The sequence below is a fragment of the Gossypium raimondii genome, chromosome 3 (assembly GCF_025698545.1).
Source record: "Gossypium raimondii isolate GPD5lz chromosome 3, ASM2569854v1, whole genome shotgun sequence".
In the NCBI taxonomy this organism is placed as follows: domain Eukaryota; kingdom Viridiplantae; phylum Streptophyta; class Magnoliopsida; order Malvales; family Malvaceae; genus Gossypium; species Gossypium raimondii.
Window position 1 is genome coordinate 940,996 of NC_068567.1, and position 19,125 is coordinate 960,120.

Sequence of the window (19,125 nt, forward strand, 5' to 3'; positions counted from 1 at the left end):
GTTAAAAATTTTATCAATTTTTACTGTCAAAAGTTAATGTAAACGACAAAATAACCAGACAAATTATACATGATATTCATGTGTATTTCATGTTGATATACATAAATCAGTTTTTACCAGTAAAAATAGATAGATTTTTTAACAGAAAGACCAATTTGCTTCTTAATTTAACGCACAACGATTGAATTGTTCATCTTTTTTAGTAGAAGGGGCAAAATACAATCTCTCTTAATATAAAGATGTCTATGGTACTTTTACCAACATCCCATTTATGTTCTGCAGCAAACCTTTCAGCTTTTTTCTGCATTTTTCACTGTATTTCCATGATCCTTTCCCTGCCATTCATTTTGAAGGTACAAATCTATCCCTGGAAGACCTGAGAAACAAAGATAACAGTTAATACTGGTAGCAAAGTGTTGCTATTTTTTGGGAGCAAAAGAGAATTTCTATTTATTTGTACTTACAGTATAAACCAATAAACCAACGAAATGACCAACGAAGTGTTGGGGATAATGTAATGCACATTGCACTTCTTAGGAGAGAACACAAATTCAATAACATTGTTGGGAAGTACAACTACGAACTCTAAATATGAATCATACAAAAAAGAAAAAAAAACACCCAACAAAATGGGGATGTACCTTGATGAGGGAAGAACTTCGTAAAACACAATGCTCCAGTATGGCGTACGATAACAGGTCTGAATGAAAGGGCTGCTACCATCAGCCACGGAGATTTGAAATGTATGCATGAATTTCATGATTTAACCTACAGCTCCATCACTGCATAAGGAAAACAGTATGAATGGGATGGATGGAAACATTAATTGCTAAAGATAGCTATTTTGCCACAAAGGTTTCAAGCTGAATGCACGAATTGCAGGTTTCATATGAACTTTACAAAAGATTATACTCAAATAAATCAGCACCAAGTTTTACAAAGCTCCAAATCCGAGATTACAACTCCAAGAATATATGTGGCTACTATATAAACCCAATAGTGTAAATTTTAAACTCTACTGCCAGTATATTTGATGCGGTCGTTGGAAGCACCAAAAATATCCTATCCCTAATAAATAATGAAAAGAATAGTAAAAGGGAAGTAGGGTCAAATCCTCAGGGACTGGACTTGCAAAATATCTTGTTCCGTGATATCCCAGGCAGAGTCTTGCCCAAGACAACTGCGTTCTGAAAAAATAAAAACAATAGCAGAATTAAATTGTTGGATCTAGAAACGAAAAATAAAATAAAAACAGAATTAAGAATATTTAATTGAAAATTCGAAAAATTAAAAATAAAGTTAAGAGAAAGAAAATTCTTATGGGAGATTCCAGCCTCCAGTTGTCTTGTTCCGCCTTGGGTTCAATCATCGGCTTTTAGATGATCCTTCCCAAACCAAATAAGCCAGTTATAGTGGAAGAGGACGCCTACGACCACCAGCTCCAATGATTTAGACTACGATTTGGTGGAACCTGACTCTAGCTAACAATCGCTTCTGTGGGATCGTCTTATGCTAGATCAACGCTTCTCAATGGCGAATCCCACGCCATTTTGTCTCTTGGGCTCGCCAACCTCTGACGCAGTAAGCTAACGAACCGACTGTGCAACCTTCCCAAAACATACAAAGCGGCCGCCTTTGCATATGTTGAAAAACTTACTTCTTAAGGGACTTGGACGGAAGCGTCAGCCCCGTAGTGCGGAGAAACGATGAATACTCAGCGAGAAGGCTAAGTACGGATTCTTAGCCTCAAGAACCTTTTTGGGGATTTTTGACAACCTTCGGCTAGATGGATTTAGTAGCTCATGGTTGTGGTAGAAAAGAAAATAAATAAAATAAAAACAAAAATTTTATTGAAAGAAAATATGAAAAGAACAAAAGCCTAGACTTTTGGGGAGAGAGTGTTTACAGAAAAAGAAAAAGATGAGATCCCCTTTTGAGTCATTTCACCCCCTATTTATAGTGTTAGGGGAGATATTCTAATTCTACTTAAATTCCTAAAAGATAAATACATTTAATTGAAGATATATAAAGATAAAATAAAATCCTAAAAATAATCCTTAATAATTATCTCAATATTAATTATCCTAATATAATTAAAATAGAGTTTAATAAAATAAAATCTCTTCTTTTTTCATTTCAACCCTTGTGTCCTCCATGCTTGCACTTTTGGCACCAACTTTTCCTTGTGTCGCATATTGGCCCATTTTATCTCTAAATTCACGCTTTTGGCCCTTAATTTCACTTTTGCCTCAAATTTAGTCCCTATGAGATAAAAGATCATAAATAGCTCAAATTAGCAGGATCATACTCAGAATAGATACATAATTAATACATAAAAATACGTTATTCTAGAGTGTTATCAAATCCCCCCTACTTAGCCCATGCTTGCCCTCAAGTATGGTTCCTATCTACTGTGAAAGTTAGATTCTGCCATAAAAGAAATACAACTACAAAGTTTTATAAAATCAGTCAAAATGCATATGAAAATAAAGAGAACCCTAAGCTTGCTTTAAGTAAAACAGAAAAAGATTTCCAATTAATACACGCAAAAATTAGAATCAACTTAAATTATTTAATGAAAATTAGGTAAATTACCAAACCTACCAAGACATCCTATTTGTTTCCTCCTTTAGTCCCCAAATTATTTTTTTTCTTTTTTTTTTGCTTTTTTTTGTTTTTTTTGTTATGCTTTAGGAATATCTTGAACCTTTTGACGCGAAGAGAGATGATGACCAAGCACCCCACCCCGGTTTTCATTCAAACAAACTCCTAATTTATTATATTTTTCTTAAGAACACATCAAACCTTTTGACGCGAAGAAAGATGATGACCAAGCACCCTCCCGGTTACTCATTAACATGTTCTTAAAAATTAATTCCGGTTAGCGGAGTTTTACCTAACACGTCACACAACCTTTTGACGCGAAATAGGATGACAACCCAAGCACCCTACCCCGGTTACTCAGTCAGTCACATTTTTAAGCTGCACTCATAACCACGGAACATTAAATGACATTAATAATAAATTTTTTTATGAGGACTTTAGAGAAATAATAATAATAATCAAGTGTCAAAAATAAGTTTAAGTAATTACCTTAATAGTCATCAACATATTTTAGCATGCAAACATATTAAGTGTCCACTTTGTATTTAAACTTGATCAATTTTACGAAAAGCAAGATAAAGTTAACTTTATGAATCACAATTATTTTTACTCTAATAAAAATAAAACAGTGGAGATGGCATCAATTATGAAAAATTCGTAATTTTCTCAGAAAACAAGAATCATGCTTGTAGGTCAAACAGTAGGCAATTCTTGGTAAAAATCTTGGGCATGAAAAGAGGCAGGAGATTCCAAAAAAAATAAATATGGACAAAATAAAGCCTCAAGCAGAAACCCCAGCCAAAAATAATCACAAAGAAAAAGAACAATAACCAAAATCACAAGAGAAAATGATAGTAATAACGAAGAGTACCTCCCCTCATCGAAAGCACATTGTCCTCAATGTGGACGAAAAGAAATAAATAGGTAGAAAAGTTTAGAAAACTCCCATGTGATCACAAATGATGGCAATGAGCTTGGTCAGTTGCTGGCCAAAGGTTTCAAGTCAGGCCTTAATGCGCTTTAAGTGTTGCTTAACGGTTTGCTTCATTTTTTTTTCTAAGCAAAAGAAGAAAAATTGATTAATATCCAAATAGGTAATAAATAATAAAATAAAGTAATAAATAAAGTAAAGAAAAATAATAATAATAATAATAATAATTGGGTTACCTCCCAACAAGCGCTTGTTTAACGTCGTTAGCTCGACGCCGTTATTGGTTCTATGGTGGTTCCAAATAGATTTTCTTAACCGTGTGGGCTTGAAAATTCTCATAAAATGGCTTCAACCGCTGGCCATTGACTACGAACCGCTTTCCAGATTCTTCACTCTCTATTTCAATCGCTCCATGTGTGAACACTTTAGTAACAATAAAATGTCATTGCCATCGTGATCGAAGCTTACTCGAGAATAACTTTAACACGGAGTTATAAAGTAAAATTTTTTGTCCTACCGAAAAATGCTTCTGAGCTATTCTCTTATCGTGAAACAACTTTGTCTTGTCTTTATAAATGCGAGCATTCTCGTAGGCATCATTGCGAATTTCTTTTAACTCTTGAATTTTTAATTTCCTTGCCTTTCCTGTGGGTTCTAACTCCAACTCTGGTTCCTGTATAACAGAAGGTAACAGTTTAGTATTTGGAGATAATAACTCATTAACAAATTCAATTTCATCAAGTTCAGAATTATCTCCATAAATTGACTGAAAATTTTCTTCCACCAAAGAGTCAATTATATCGATACGATTTACGCTCAAGATTTCGCTTGGATGGCTAATGGCGTCGTAGACATTAAACTTTACGATTTCCCCATCAAACTCCATCGTGAGAGTTCCACTTCGAACATCAATTTTAGTACTAGCTGTACTAAGGAACGGTCGACCCAGCAGGAGATCTGAAGATCCAGGAGTGCTATCCTCCTCCATTTTGATCACATAAAAATCTGCAGGGAAAATAAGCTCGTTAACTTTTACCAGAACATCCTCAAGGACTCCTTCTGGATGCACAACAGACCTGTCCGCCAATTGAATGATAACACCTGTTTTTGTCAAAAAACCCGCGTTAAGTGATTCATAAATAGAATATGGCATTACATTTATAGAAGCCCCTAGATCACACATAGCCTTCTTAATTCCTAGATGGCCTATTTTGCATGGTATTGCAAACATGCCCCTATCCTTGCATTTTGCCGGCATTTTTCGTTGTAACACTGCGGATACATTCTCACCAACATTCACCCTTTCATTACCTGTTAATTTTCGCTTGTTGGTGCAAAGCTCTTTAAAAAATTTAGCATACCGTGGTATTTGCTTGATGGCGTCCAACAGCGGAATATTGATCTCGACATTCCTAAATGTTTCAAGGATTTCCTTGTCCTCTTTACCTCTTCGACACTGGTTGAATCATTCGGGAAATGGAGGTTGAATTTTAGGCAATGGAGGCTTCGGTCGGACCTGTTCGTCTTTCTTGGGTTTTTCCTGGGCAATTTCTTGGGCAAGATTCCTGTCAGAATCGATTCCAAGACTTTTTCGCTTCGTAACGCCCTTTGCATTTGCATTTTGTCTAGGGTTTGGTTCTGTTTGTGACGGCAGCTTCCCTTGAGAGTTTAATTTCTCGATCGATGTGGTCAACTCTCTGATAGACGCCTCGGTTTTCTGTTGAAAATCCTTCATCTCCTTTTGGAAATTAAGATTTTGTCTTTGAAAATCAAGAACATTAGCTGCTAACTTATTGACCATGGTTTCTAGAAAATTACCTGAACCTTGCGGCTGTTGCGGAAATCGATTTTGGTATGGCTGGTTATTTCGTAGGTTGGCCCCATAACTTAAGTTAGGATGGTCCCTCCACCCTGGGTTGTAGGTATTAACGTAGGGGTCGTACTGCCTTTGTGGTGGCCCAGGGAAATTTCCAACAGCATCCAGATGGGCCGTGGTATCATCATACAAACTGGGACATGCATCAGTTGTGTGATCAGGTGTAGCACATATTCCGCATAATCGAGCTGTCTTCGCTTTTTCTGCAATAAGAGAATTCATCATATTAGTAAGTCTATCAACTTTATCCTCTAAGGTTGAATTACTTAGCTGATGAACACTTCTAGGGGTTCAAGATTGGCTCGAATCGCGAGAATTTGCGACCATCGTGGAGATCAAGTCTCTCGCTTGTTGGGGAGTCATGTTGACCAATGCTCCTCCACTAGCAAAGATCTACCATATTCATCTCCATGGGCTTCAAACCTTCGTAAAAGTATTGGAGGAGAGATTGCTCTGTTATACCATGTTGTGGACAACTTGCACACAACTTCTTAAACCGCTCCCAATAATCGTAAAGGGACTCAGCTTCTTTTTGCCTTATTCCAACGATCTCTCTTCTTAACTCAATTTGCCGAGATTGGAAAAACACTGTTCGAAACAAACGAGATAGATCAGCCCAAGTTGTAATAGATCCAGGGGGTAAATAAAATAATCATTCTTTAGCGGAATCTGCTAGGGAGAAAGGGAAAGCACGCAATTTAATCTGATCCTCAGTTACCCCCTGAGGTTTCATGCTAAGACAAACCATATGAAATTCTTTCAGATGCTTGTGGGGATTTTCATTTTGTAACCCACGAAAAGTTGGCAATAACTGGATTAAACCTGACTTCAATTCAAAATCAGTATCCATAGTAGGATATGCGATGCATAATGGCGGTTGTTCTGTTGGAGCTTCGGCCAGTTGCCGAATTGTTTGAGCCATTGGTTCGTGTGCTAAATTTGGGTTTTCGTTAACCCTAGCGTTAAGCACTTCTTCTGGTGAGTCGACTTCTACTTTTTCGCTTTCAAGTGTTCGAGTAGGATTTTCGTTAACCCTAGACTCAGCTTCGTCGTCGACTTCAATTTCTGGCAGTGGATTACTTTGAGTTCCAACCACCGCTGACTGCTTTTTTCGTAACTTTGTCTCCTTGCGATTGGCTCTAGCAGTCTTCTCAATTTCTGAATCGAACGCAAGAGTACCTGGAGCAGATCTGGTCATAAGAAACAAAAAACAAGATTAGTACGTTGCCGGTCCAAGAACGGCGCCAAAATTTGATGCGGTCGTTGGAAGCACCAAAATATCCTATCCCTAATAAATAATGAAAAGAATAGTAAAAGGAAGTAGGGTCAAATCCTCGTGGATGGACTTGCAAAATATCTTGTTCGTGATATCCCCAAAGAGTCTTGCCCAAGACAACTGCGTTCTGAAAAAATAAAAACAATAGCGTAATTAAATTGTTGGATCTAGAAACGAAAAATAAAATAAAAAAAATTAAGAATATTTAATTGAAAATTGAAAATTAAAAATAAAGTTAAGAGAAAGAAAATTCTTATGGGAGATTCGGCCTCCAGTTGTCTCGTTCCACCTTGGGTTCAATCATCGGCTTTTAGATGATCCTTCCCAAACCAAATAAGCCAGTTATAGTGGAAGAGGACGCCTACGACCACCAGCTCCAATGATTTAGACTACGATTTGGTGGAACCTGACTCTAGCTAACAATCGCTTCGTGGGATCGTCTTATGCTAGATCAACGCTTCTCAATGGCGAATCCCACGCCATTTTGTCTCTTGGGCTCGCCAACCTCGACGCGCAGAAGCTAACGAACCGATTGTGCAACCTTCCCAAAACATACAAAGCGGCCGCCTTTGCATATGTTGAAAAACTTACTTTAAGGGACTTGGACTAAGGCGTCACCAGTAGTGAGAAACGATGAATACTCAATGAGAAGGCTAAGTACTGATTCTTAGCCTCAAGAACCTTTTTGGGGATTTTTGACAACCTTCGGCTAGATGGATTTAGTAGCTCATGGTTGTGGTAGAAAAGAAAATAAATAAAATAAAAACAAAAATTTTATTGAAAGAAAATATGAAAAGAACAAAAGCCTAGACTTTTGGGGAGAAAGTGTTTACAGAAAAAGAAAAAGATGAGATCCCCTTTTGAGTCACTTCACCCCCTATTTATAGTGCTAGGGGAGATATTCTAATTCTACTTAAATTCCTAAAAGATAAATACATTTAATTGAAGATATATAAAGATAAAATAAAATCCTAAAAATAATCCTTAATAATTATCTCAATATTAATTATCCTAATATAATTAAAATAGAGTTTAATAAAATAAAATCTCTTCTTTTTGCATTTCAACCCTTGTGTCCTCCATGCTTGCACTTTTGGCACAAACTTTTCCTTGTGTCGCACATTGGCCCATTTTATCTCTAAATTCACGCTTTTGGCCCTTAATTTCACTTTTGCCTCAAATTTAGTCCCTATGAGATAAAAGATCATAAATAGCTCAAATTAGCAGGATCATACTCAGCATAAATACATAATTAATACATAAAAATACGTTATTCTAGAGTGTTATCAATATTTTAAAATATCCTTTTATTAATGGTTTCTAAGAGGTATATTAATGACAAATTGTTTTGTTTATCTGCATTTACTCAAACTGTTCTTTTCGAACAACATAGAGGATATTACGTCCTCTATTGTGTCTAATATCCTCTATAGGACATCATAATTCGAGATGCAAAAAAGGCTTCATCTAAAGATATAGTTTAAGTTGGTATGCATCTTCATAAAGGTGTATTTGAGTGTAACAAGAGTTTACCTTTGAGTTGAAAGATCTGCAGGTGATTTGCAAAAGAAATAGTTGACATTTGACTTCTTTGGTCTTTACTTATCTTCAAGAACCAACTCTTTCTATTCTATTTCTAAGTATGGGATATGTGCAATTTTGGACCAGTCCCAACCATTCTTCTTTTCCAGGCGTCCTTGTGAAGCAGGGCATCCTTTGATTACCAGCCTTTGGAGATTGGTAAGGTAATGTATGCCTGATGGTAGCGATTGCAACATTGGGCAACTCACGATACTTAATTCCTCAACAGAACCAAGGGACGCCAGACCAGAAATGTCCCTCAGTTGTTCACACTCCATAACATCAAATCTCTGAAGGGAAGTCAGTGATCTCAGGCCCAAAGACAATGACATCAGTCTATCACAGTACAAAATACTCAAATGTTTAAGAGAGGAAGGTGCTTGGTTATTCTCAAATAGATGATCCAAATTATCACAATCGTAAAATGTCAGTTTCTCAATAGAGAAGTTTTTAAAGTAAGAGGTTAAAAACTTGAGCTTGAATTTTTCTACCACCAAAGAGGAAAGCGATGGTAGATGGACTACTGAGTGCAGTAGCATCTCATTGCTGTCACAAAGAGCTAAGCTTCTAAGATTTGGTATAACTGGCAACACAGTCAACCTATGACATCCTTTGACCACAAGTTTGTCAAGGCAGGGGAAAACTTCAAGTGACAAGGGACCAGAAGATCCTTCTATACTCATCCATTCCTCCAAGTTAGGCATATCATATATTTCAAGCTGTTCCAGGCAAGGGAATCCTCCATCCCCATAAAATTCAAGGTCTATTAACTGCACTTCAGACATCCCTTTCAAATAGAGAAACTTAAGGGAAGGTAGCTGTCCAAGTGGTGGAAGTGTTTGACAACTGCAACTGATTAATGAAATACTCGACAGATTCCGAAGACCCCAGTTCATCCATGATGGAAACTTGGAACCTTTGTATCCTTTTAAACAAAAATCCCTTAGGTTCAGGGGTGGGTAGAGGTATTCTAGTATTTTGGCAGACATTTGAGCACTCATAACACCACCGTGGCCCCAAGATAATTCCAATGAGTGAATGCTTACTTTCTTAAACAGCTCTGCGCCTTGTGCTTCTGCCTCCTTAGTCACATTTTCAAGATTCTTAATCTCTAGTCTCTCTTTAAGGTCCAGCTCACTCAACTCATTTAATTTAGCACTATCAGATTGCTTTCCAAGAACAAATGTTGGCAGCTTCTCAAGAAGCCTCAACTTTTCAATCCCTGAGGGAAGATAAGTCAAAGAGCAGCATGATGAAACACAGAGATTTACCAGACTTGTCAACTGGGGGACAGTTTTGGGCAACTCTTCAAGGTTGTAACACTCAGAGAGTTCCAATGTCTGCAAATACTTCAAGTTAATGATGGTTTCTGGTATCTTTCTTATATATGTGCGAGATGCATCGAGGCACCTCAAGTGTTTTAAAGCCCCAAGAGAAACAGGCAACTCAGAAATGCCGCTTTGGCTAAAGTCCAACACGTGCAGGTGGCTAAGTCTAGAGAATATCGTATCGGGGATACTGTCAAATTTACTCGATATGAAAAGCAAAGTCTGCAGGTCTTCTTTATTACACAAATATCTTAGTTGTGTTGACGGCTCAGATTCAAATACCAAGGAGCAATGATGAAGTTCTTTAGCAACAATTTCAGGCCCCACAACTGAGCATGTAGCCAAACTAACAGTCAACACAAAATCATACACTACATCATGCATTCTGCAAAACACATTGCCAGAGTCATCTCTTACAATGTCCTCAAAAAATAAGCGCTGCAACAATTTCATAAAGCAGTCCTCCGCTATGTCCTCAAAAAATGAGCCACTTGTTTGCGGAAAACCCTCAGATTTCCACAACTGCAACAATTTTTCTTACTGATCCAATATTCTCGTGGGAATATTGAACAATAAGCGAAGCATTGTTTCAGATTGGATGGTAAAAGATCATAGCTGAGGCGCAGAACTGGCAAAATATTAGAGGTATAACTATACTTTTGCAGCTCCAGTAAAGCAAAAGTAGCAGCAGATAACCAATCGCCCATTTCTCCATTATAGGGCAACAAAGCACCAAGTACCTTGACAGCAAGAGGCAACCCCCCACAATGCGCAACAAGAATCTTGCTAATTTGTAACAATTCAATATTCTGTTTTTCCTCTTTTTCTTCCCTGGGTAACAATGCCACCTTCCAAAGCATATCCAAACAATCTGCATCATGCAAAGGCTGCAAGTAATACAAGGGCATGCTACCTAAACTATCTGCAACTTCAACTGAGCGAGTCATGATTAAAACAGTGGATCCAGGAGAACCCACATTGAATAAGTTTTTTAACATGAACCATAGATCCATCTCCTCAATACACAAATTATCAAGCACAGCCAAAAACCTCTTCCTCAGCAGTTCCCTTCTAACACCATCCATCAAGTCAACCAAGCTCGTAAATTTTTTAGAGCAAATTGCTTCCCCAATCCTTTCAACATTGAAACGAAGACCATTTCCAGGAGAAATCCAATATTTGAACCTGAAATTACGCCCTAGTGCCTCATCATTGTAAACCAGACGAGCTAGTGTTGTTTTTCCCACTCCTCCAACGCCTACAATGGATACCACCCGACATATCTCCTTGGCCTCGCTCAATAATAAAGTAATCACCTTATCCCTATCCGTAACCCTGCCCACAATTTCAAGTTCTAAACCTAAAGAACTAGTTCCAGATCCAGAATTCAATCGAAAATAAAGATCTGGTCTCCAATTACTTTCCAGTGGCCAATTGCCTTCTCCGGCGAGTGTGGCCAACTTCTGGAGCACATTCGCTATCGGACGCCAGTCTCCAGTTTTAGTGAAGAAACCAAAACAACAGCTCATTAGTTTTTGATTCCTTACCTTGCATATTTTCTGTTCATAGTCATCCAACAGATAACTCAATCGGTAAGCTAAACGTTTGACTTCAGTCAACCACAGTTTGATTTCCACCGCCATTTCGAACCGCTGCTCCGCCACTGTAGCTAAGTCTTTGACTGCCGCCACAACACTTCGCGACCTGGTCAAGATCTCGTCGCCGCCGCGGCCGCCGCCAATTGAAAGGCAAATGGAATCCAACCTATTGAGAAGCGATTGGAGAAGGGGAGACACAATTGAATCCGCCATTAAACCCTGTCTCTAAATTACAGTTGAATTGGATTCCCTCTATGGAATATCCAGTAAACCAAAGAATTTGAATTTAGCTCCATATTTACATTAACTAATATTACCGAAAATTAAATAAAGGTGTAAATTTACGAAACTGCACTTTCTATTCTTAGTAGCTAAAATTGAACTTTTGTGTAATTAAACTTTTCTTTTTGGATATAATCGTCAAACCATATTATATTTTCAAAGCAACGCTGGTTAAATAAAATTTCAGTTCAATTATTCGTGTCGGAAGCTACAAAATTACGCTTTTGAAATTTTAGCCCTTTAGTTGGCTCTGGTTTTCACCAACTTCGCTGATTGCAGCGGCCGGCGGTTGTTTATGGCTTGAGCTGAAATTTTACGGTTAGTTCTGCCTTTTTCCATATCTATCATTTCCTCTCCCCCCTACCCTTTTTTTTTTCATTTTTGAATTGTTGAAATCAAATTAAATTCGTTTAGTTTCACTTATATTTGACTTTGGTTTCGATATATTTTTTTTAGACTTTTTTCCAGAGGGATTCTTGCCTCGGCCTAGTCTTCGTGGAAAATCAGATTTGTTTGAAGCTTTTCTCGGTCAGTAATTCAAGGAAGATAATTTGATTGCATCCCTCTGGTAAATTATTGAATTTTTTATGTTAATGAGATAACTACTTTATCCATAATCTCTAACCCTGAATGAGAGGAAAATGTGCTTGAATCCACGTTATATGTTGTAATAACAATGGAGCCACTTGAGCCAAAAAATTAATGTAAATAATTGATTTTTGTTGAGGTGAGACCGAAAAATCTTCAAGGTGTCATCTGCTGGGAGCCGGCTGACCTCTCAATGAGTATGACTCTGATGAAAGCCCAACCTACCTAGCCCAAGTGGTAGCATAATTGCCCATAAATTCTTACAGTTCCTTGGTAGGTGATCGTGTGCATCACACATGGTCTTGTTTCAACGAAACGCTCTCGACTTTGGCAAGAGCTTGAGTGCTTCATTCAGTTATGCATTCAGAGATCTTTCCTTTAAAGATCTCTATTATTAATTGGGAAGATCTTTCCTTAATTTTCACTGTTGGTGAATATATATGTTTCTTCCTGATTTAATTTATATGTAAATGAAAAAAAGTTTCAAATTTTGGATAATTTCATTCTTTAAATTTTAGTTAGTACTGTTATCCTGTGTTTATTTTTATTTTTATTTTAGAATATGATATGCTACTTCAACTCTATGTTTATAGGGATGGTAACATGACTAATATATATGTGTGTTATATTAATTTTTGCAAAATTAAATTAATATATACTATAAATCATAAAATATTACAAAACTAAATTCTATAAAAAGGGTTAATATAATAATCCCTTGATCTTTGGCCTTGAGTTTGGCATATTTGAGACTTGAACTTAGCAATATTTACATTAGTGATTGAATTTTTGTTGAGGTGAGACCGAAAAATCTTCGAGGTGTTATCTGCCGGGAGCCGACTGACCTCTCAATGAGTATGACTCTGATGAATGCCCAACCTACCTAGCCCAAGTGGTAGCATAATTGTCCATAAATTCTTACATTTCCTTGGTAGGTGATCATGTGCACCACACATGGTCTGTTTCAACGAAATGCTCTCAACTTTGGCAAGAGCTTGAGTGCTTGAGGCTGGCTTTTTTGTTGAGGATTTCCGACTCCTTTGGGAGAAATCTTCTTTTGTAAATCTTTTTTGTTGAGACTGCCTTTTTTTACCGAATGATGAACCTTTTAAATCTTGTTTATCTGGAAAGTTTCTGATCTTCTTCTATAAAACTAGAAATAATGGTTTTTAAACTTGTATCCCCTAATAAACTTCAAAATAGTACTTTATGGTTTATATTAATCGCAGTTTAATGTAATGAATCCTAGGTAGAGAAAATTGAACATTTTATTGAAACGAAACAAGCCCTGTGAGAGTAGTTACAAATTATTTCAGCTTTTTGCTTGATACTAGAGTTGATGGCTTTATATGGTGTTAATTTGGTGGTTTATTTTCTGCAGGTGAGATGGATTTTAGGCAGGATACCGGTTTTTCACATGTGGTTTCCTGGTGTAAGAAAATCACAGGTGCAAAACGCCGGAAAAAGATTTATCCGTCACTTAGACCAAAGACCGAATATCTGTTTGATCTACGAGATTCAGTGAAGGAAGAAATGATCAAAGAATTAATGGTTGGGACAAAGCGAACAAAAGAATGTCGAGAATGGCTGATCAAGTTGAGAAAGTTTGAAGCTAATGCAAAAGAATTACTGCAGTTTCATGAGAAGATTTCGGATAACTTGAGATTTTCAAAGAAACAACCACATGCTGATTTGATGAATGTGCTTGATGAAATCACTCGTCTCTTGGAGAGTTCTCCGTTGCAAAGGGAAACTAGAACAAGGAGTTCTTCAATGATTGAGGGCAAGAGCTTTGGGCTTGCTGAAAGAACTTCAAATGCTTACTTGAGGAGCAAAACTGAAGATCCCGTCGACACATATCTAGAAGCTGCAAGATCTCGTGCTATGGGGAAGGAAGTTGAAAAGGGGAAAGAGATACTGCTTATTAAAGATGGTATGAAATTGCTATCATCATCAAGAAAAGCTGAGGGAGATCAGAAGCCAAGAAATATGACCAAAAAAAAGGGATCATTTTTCTCCTTACCTCAGGTGGAGACCAAAGATGGATCAACTACAGCAGTTGGATCAATGATTGACATGGAAGCTCCTTTATCTGGTAATTCAGGTGCTTTTTGGTCAGAATCTTCATTGATTACAAGCTCTTCGTTGCCATCAGATGGTGTAGACCTCAAGACAAAGCCTGAGGAGGTATCATCTTCACAGACCAACATCTTGCCAACTGCTGAACAAGAAACCAAACTTATTTCTTTTGAAGAAGAAGAAGCAGAAGAAGAAACGAAACCATCTCAGCGACCTGAAATTTCTAAGACCGCGCTTAATGAAATTGAAGAAATTTCCTCCAGTCATGAAACAGAATCTGAGACTAGTTTACCAGCAGCAAGTCAAATTCCTGAATCACTAAAAACTGTCGACCAGTCAGTTGAACCTCCTATTGAAGTGGGAGCATTCATCTCTCCCAAAAGAGATGATGTCTGGGAGAGTATAGATTTAGAAGCAGTTGGTATTCCTAATCCTAGCTCGGAAAATGGCAGTGCGATAATACTGGCAACTAGGAATTTGGAGGTTTGTGATAACATGCGTTTCATAAATATGATCGAAGTTGGAACTCTTTCTAATGAAGAAGCATGGAAGCTGTTCTGTGAACAAGTAGGTAGAGTTGTCAACAAGCCAGGTATCCTGCCCTTTGCTCGAGTTATCGCTGAGAGGTGTGGAGGTCTGCCTCTGCTGGTTATTGTCACTGGAAGAGCTCTGTTTGAGGAAGAAGATGTCTTTGCATGGGAACAAGCATTCAAGCAATTTTCAGGGCCTTGTGGAGATCTAAGAAGCCGAAATGACATCATCCAATTGTTAAAATTCAGTTTTGACCGATTGCAGGTTCATGACATACAGAGTTGCTTCCTTCATTGTGCTTTATTTCCCGAAGATCAAGAGGTTAATATTTCTGAATTTGTTACATATTGTATCGAAGAAGGTTTGATTGCTGGGAATACGGCTGATGCATATAAGAGGAGCCATGAGATAATTACTGTTCTCATACGTGCCTTTTTGTTAGAAACTACTTCCAATTCTTCCATCATAATGCATGATATGATAAGAGACTTGGCATTGGCCATCTTGTTGCAGGAAAAAGGCAGTCAATTTCTGTTAAGAGCTTACTCAAAACCAGTGAGCCGAGAAAACCATTCATCACTCGTACTACATGAAAGCCATGAGAACAATAGATTGTTTATTCCTGATGGTTGTCAATTCATATTGAGAGGCGGTTCAAGATTGACCCAACCACCTTCAGTAGAGGAATGGGGGAAAGTCTAGTATGATCTTTTTGATGGACAATAATTTGTCCTCTTTACCTGAGAGCCCAGGTTGCCCTGGACTTTTGACACTGTTTCTTCAAAGAAATTTCAGGCTCAGAGTGATACCCGTGTCCTTTTTTGACTGCATGCCTTGTTTGAAAGTGCTAAACTTGTCAAATACCCGAATAAAGTCTCTGCCAAGAACAATTTCAAAACTTGTAAGCCTGGAAACTCTCATCCTTCGTCATTGTGAACGCCTTTCTATGCTTCCCTCTGATATTGGATCCCTCAAACTTCTTCAAGTACTTGATCTTAGAGGCACTGAGATAAACTTATTACCTGATGAGATCGGTGAACTATCGTCTTTGACATACTTTGATATATGCTTCTATGGATCTATCAACCGAAGGGAGCATCTTAAATTGCCACAAGGCTTGATTTCTAGTGGGATAATATCGAGGCTATGTGCATTGCAATCACTAGGGATTAGAGTGTGCCCGGGAGATGAGCGGTGGGACAAATGTGTCGAATCCATCATTTACGAGGTAAGTAAATTGACGGGGCTAACTTCTCTGTCTTTTTATTTCCCGGAAGTAGAGCTTCTTGAACTGTTCCTTCAAATAGTGCAGCCTGGATTGATCAATGCTTAACTGAGTATAATTTTGTGGTTGGCCATGACATCAAGCGTATTGTCTCTCGAGTTCCACAATATGTGGAGCTTGATTATAATCGAACAAGCCAACGCTTGAGATTTGTTAACGGTGAGAAGATACCTGATGCAATCGTCAAAGTACTAGCATATTGCTCAGCTTTTTATTTAGATCATCACCTGGACGTAATCAGCATATCGAAGTTCGGGATTGCCAACATGAATAAGTTGAAACACTGCATAGTAAGTGAGTGTCCCACAGTTAAAGCTGTTTTGGACGATAGGGAATTTACCGAGGTTGTATTTCCATGCCTAGAGCACTTGAATCTTCACTATTTGTGGAATTTGGAATACATCTGCGACAACCTTCTTCCTGAAGGAAGCTTCGCCATGCTACGGATCTTGTATGTGCACGCATGTCCAAAGTTGAAATATGTCTTGAAAAGCTCCATGCTTCGTTTCTTCTCGAAGCTAGAGGAGTTGATAGTCGATGATTGTACAGCAATCGAGAAGATCATACTTGACGATGATATGACCACTGATTTGAGTCACATGTCGGATTCCAGTTTCAAAAGATTAACTCTTCACTACCTTCCTGCATTAGAAACCATTCGAGAAGGTGTTTGGCCCTCATTCGAATATATCAGTGTATACAACTGCCCTAATTTCAAGAAAATCAATTTAGATTCCAAGTCGAAACACACACTGAAGGGGATTAAAGGTGAGAAGGATTGGTGGGATTCATTAGAGTGGAAAGAACCTTCTCTAAGCATACATTTCAACGACTTGTTTACTCTAGTTTCTGAGGATGATATATGAGGAGATAGTATCAATTGACGCTATTTTCATCGCTTGAGTCAATGATGTGTAAGAATCAAGAATTTTTACCAGCAGAAAATAAATCAAGGCTGAAGAGGTATTGTCTCCTTTTCCTTTTTCTTTTCCAGGATTATGAAGTATTTATATTTATTTGAAATTCAAGCATGCTTATATAGTAGGTGAATATCACTTAGCAGTGAGTACCTCGTTATTTCTTCTTCAATTTTCCTATAGTATCCATGTCCGGCACATTTTTGCAAAAATTGAGTTCCTCTTAACATCGACAAATAGTAAAAAGGTAATTATTTGGTCAATTCTTTGGTAAAAAGTAACATGAAAGCTCCTCTATTAGGAGGTGGACTGCATTTTGCCCCTCTACTTAAAAACGGATAAATTAGTTTTTGTATATTAGGTTAAAGGGTAAACTGGTCTTTCTATTAAAAATTTCATTCATTTTCTATTAAAAATTGGTCATTGTATGTCAGCATGAGATACACGTGACACGTCATGTCATTGTCTGATTATTCTGTCAACCACATCAGATTTTAACCGTACAAATTGATGAAATTTTTAACCGAAATGACTAGCTTGCTTTTTAGTCTAATGTATAAAGATTAATTTGTCCATTTTTGAGTAGAGGGGTAAAATACAATTCGATTTCTAGTATAGGGGTCTTCATGGTACTTTTATTCAATTATTTTCATCTAAATTGTGGTTGGTTGAATGTTTTATGGTTTAGCATGCCTTATTTGCTACTTTGTTTTATTTTTCCATGCATAACTTTCCAATCAAGATTATTGATAATTCACTTTTCTTAGGGCACTCCTTGGGGAGCTTTGAAATTCCTTCTCTACAAAGTTTCCGGCAGCAAATCAGCTCCTCACACTGGCAAACAAAGAGACAGGCGGAAATGGCTGTCCATTGACAACCAGTGCTATTGGTATAGCGAATGCAAACAATTAGAATAGCCTTTTCCGGAACAATTTCCGGAAAACGGAACTACCATTGTAGATAAAAGTACTGCTTCCTTCCCAATTCCCTCATGGATTCCCCGTAATGTGTTAGAGGAAGCATGGCAGCATCACTAACAACACTTGCATCCGTCGACAGTCGATTTATCGGAATTCTGGAAAGGTATCGGTCAAGAACTTGTATCTTTTGTTCCCCTTACAATCTAGACATGTTGAAGCCCTGAATTTATGGTTTAAAGATCTTGTTATATTAGGAACTTTCTCTGATTATTTTGCCTTCCATGTATATAATTTGTTGTCATTTTGAATTAACTTAATACAAGGAACATGCTTTTGTTCAATTCTTTAAAATGGGGTTGTTTAATATTTAAAAAAAATTAATTTAGTGTTGAATAAACTGTAAATTGAAAAATATTACACATTTAAATACGATTAAATTTGATTGCTATATTGAGACAATAATATATAGAAAATAATAACTCTGTTATAATTTGAATTTATTTTTATTTTTAATAATAAAAGATTAATTTAATTTATTTAATAATAAAGAGATTAATTTAATTTAGTCTTTATAATACAAGCATAAGTAATTTAACCTAAACTATAATATATATAATTATATATATGACTACTAATCAAGAACTTAACGAAAGTCGAAGGCTTTCCTTCTTTTCTGTAGGTATTTGCATGTGCATTATTGTTAGATTCTAATGTCACGAGGTTGGGACGAGTCTTACAAAGCGCATCGTGGCCCATAGACACTAGCAGATGGTTCATCCTAAGGTTTCACGTCTGGGAAGAGAAAATCCACCTCTTTGAATTGCATCTATGAGATTTTGTGATTACAATGTTAGTTTAACATTGTTTTTTAAAATTATTTTTAAAAATTTTGGTTCAAAATTTAAATATGCACTTAATTACTGTCACGAATTAACTCAACACCAATAAAATTATTAAAAACTCATTTTAAATAATTAATTTATATTGTTATAGGATATTTCTGAATTTTCATATATTTATATAAAATTAATTTAAAAAACAACTTTAAATTAAGATAATATGCAAATAATGCTATTTAAACTCAAAACATCAAAAATATTAAATTTTGCCATCCACCTAAACCTGGTTATCATTCTATACGATAATCTTTATAATCCAATTTTATTTTTGTACATATTGTATGTTCTGTTATTATTAATTTCAAACCATACACTTTATTATTTATTTTATATTATTTTTAAAAGCATACATATATTTTACATATGTAGTTTTCACGCACATACTTGTAATAAAATTTCTATTATTATTAATTAGCATGAAAAAAAATTA

The 19,125-nt window shown here is 36.7% G+C and overlaps 3 protein-coding genes across 6 annotated transcripts; 1 reads left to right on the forward strand and 2 right to left on the reverse strand.

Moving 5' to 3' along the window:
• Positions 1-1,828: 1,828 nt before the first annotated feature.
• LOC128039690 (putative disease resistance protein RGA3) lies at positions 1,829-11,470 on the reverse strand. 3 transcript variants are annotated; one of them, XM_052627861.1, is made up of 2 exons: positions 8,221-11,454; positions 1,829-2,262 (listed from the first exon to the last, which is right to left on the reverse strand). In XM_052627861.1, the coding sequence occupies exon 1, from the start codon at positions 10,047-10,049 to the stop codon at positions 8,313-8,315; it is 1,737 nt and encodes a 578-aa protein (XP_052483821.1). In that variant the 5' UTR covers positions 10,050-11,454; the 3' UTR covers positions 1,829-2,262; positions 8,221-8,312. The 3 variants fall into 3 exon arrangements, with proteins under 3 accessions (XP_052483821.1, XP_052483822.1, XP_052483820.1); XM_052627862.1 differs by lacking the exon at positions 1,829-2,262 and adding an exon at positions 7,439-7,876 and having other exon boundaries at positions 8,221-11,470; XM_052627860.1 differs by lacking the exon at positions 1,829-2,262 and adding an exon at positions 7,439-7,876.
• On the reverse strand, positions 3,549-5,090 carry LOC128039691 (uncharacterized). 2 transcript variants are annotated; one of them, XR_008194162.1, is made up of 2 exons: positions 3,772-5,090; positions 3,549-3,660 (listed from the first exon to the last, which is right to left on the reverse strand). XR_008194162.1 is itself a non-coding variant. In XM_052627863.1 (2 exons), exons 1-2 carry the CDS (start codon positions 4,791-4,793, stop codon positions 3,932-3,934), a joined length of 768 nt encoding a protein of 255 aa, XP_052483823.1. In that variant the 5' UTR covers positions 4,794-5,090; the 3' UTR covers positions 3,556-3,931. The 2 variants fall into 2 exon arrangements, 1 of the variants encoding a protein (XP_052483823.1); XM_052627863.1 differs by having other exon boundaries at positions 3,556-3,958; positions 4,053-5,090.
• A 206-nt stretch (positions 11,471-11,676) lies between the features above and the next one.
• LOC128031978 (disease resistance protein At4g27190-like) lies at positions 11,677-18,137 on the forward strand. Its single transcript, XM_052627864.1, is given in 6 exon segments — positions 11,677-11,794; positions 11,933-12,004; positions 13,446-15,364; positions 15,366-15,975; positions 15,978-16,922; positions 17,644-18,137. Coding segments are annotated over 3 exon segments (3,372 nt in total). The 5' UTR covers positions 11,677-11,794; positions 11,933-12,004; positions 13,446-13,450; the 3' UTR covers positions 16,826-16,922; positions 17,644-18,137.
• Positions 18,138-19,125: the final 988 nt, after the last annotated feature.

Coding starts and splice junctions, on each gene's coding strand:
- LOC128039691 (XM_052627863.1), bottom strand. CDS start 4,793: ATGCCGGCAAAATGCAAGGATAGGGGCATGTTTGCAATACCATGCAAA. Junction 3,959..4,052: donor TAGCTCAGAAGCATTTTTCG/GTAGGACAAAAA, acceptor TTGTTACTAAAG/TGTTCACACATGGAGCGATT.
- LOC128039690 (XM_052627861.1), bottom strand. CDS start 10,049: ATGAAATTGTTGCAGCGCTTATTTTTTGAGGACATTGTAAGAGATGAC.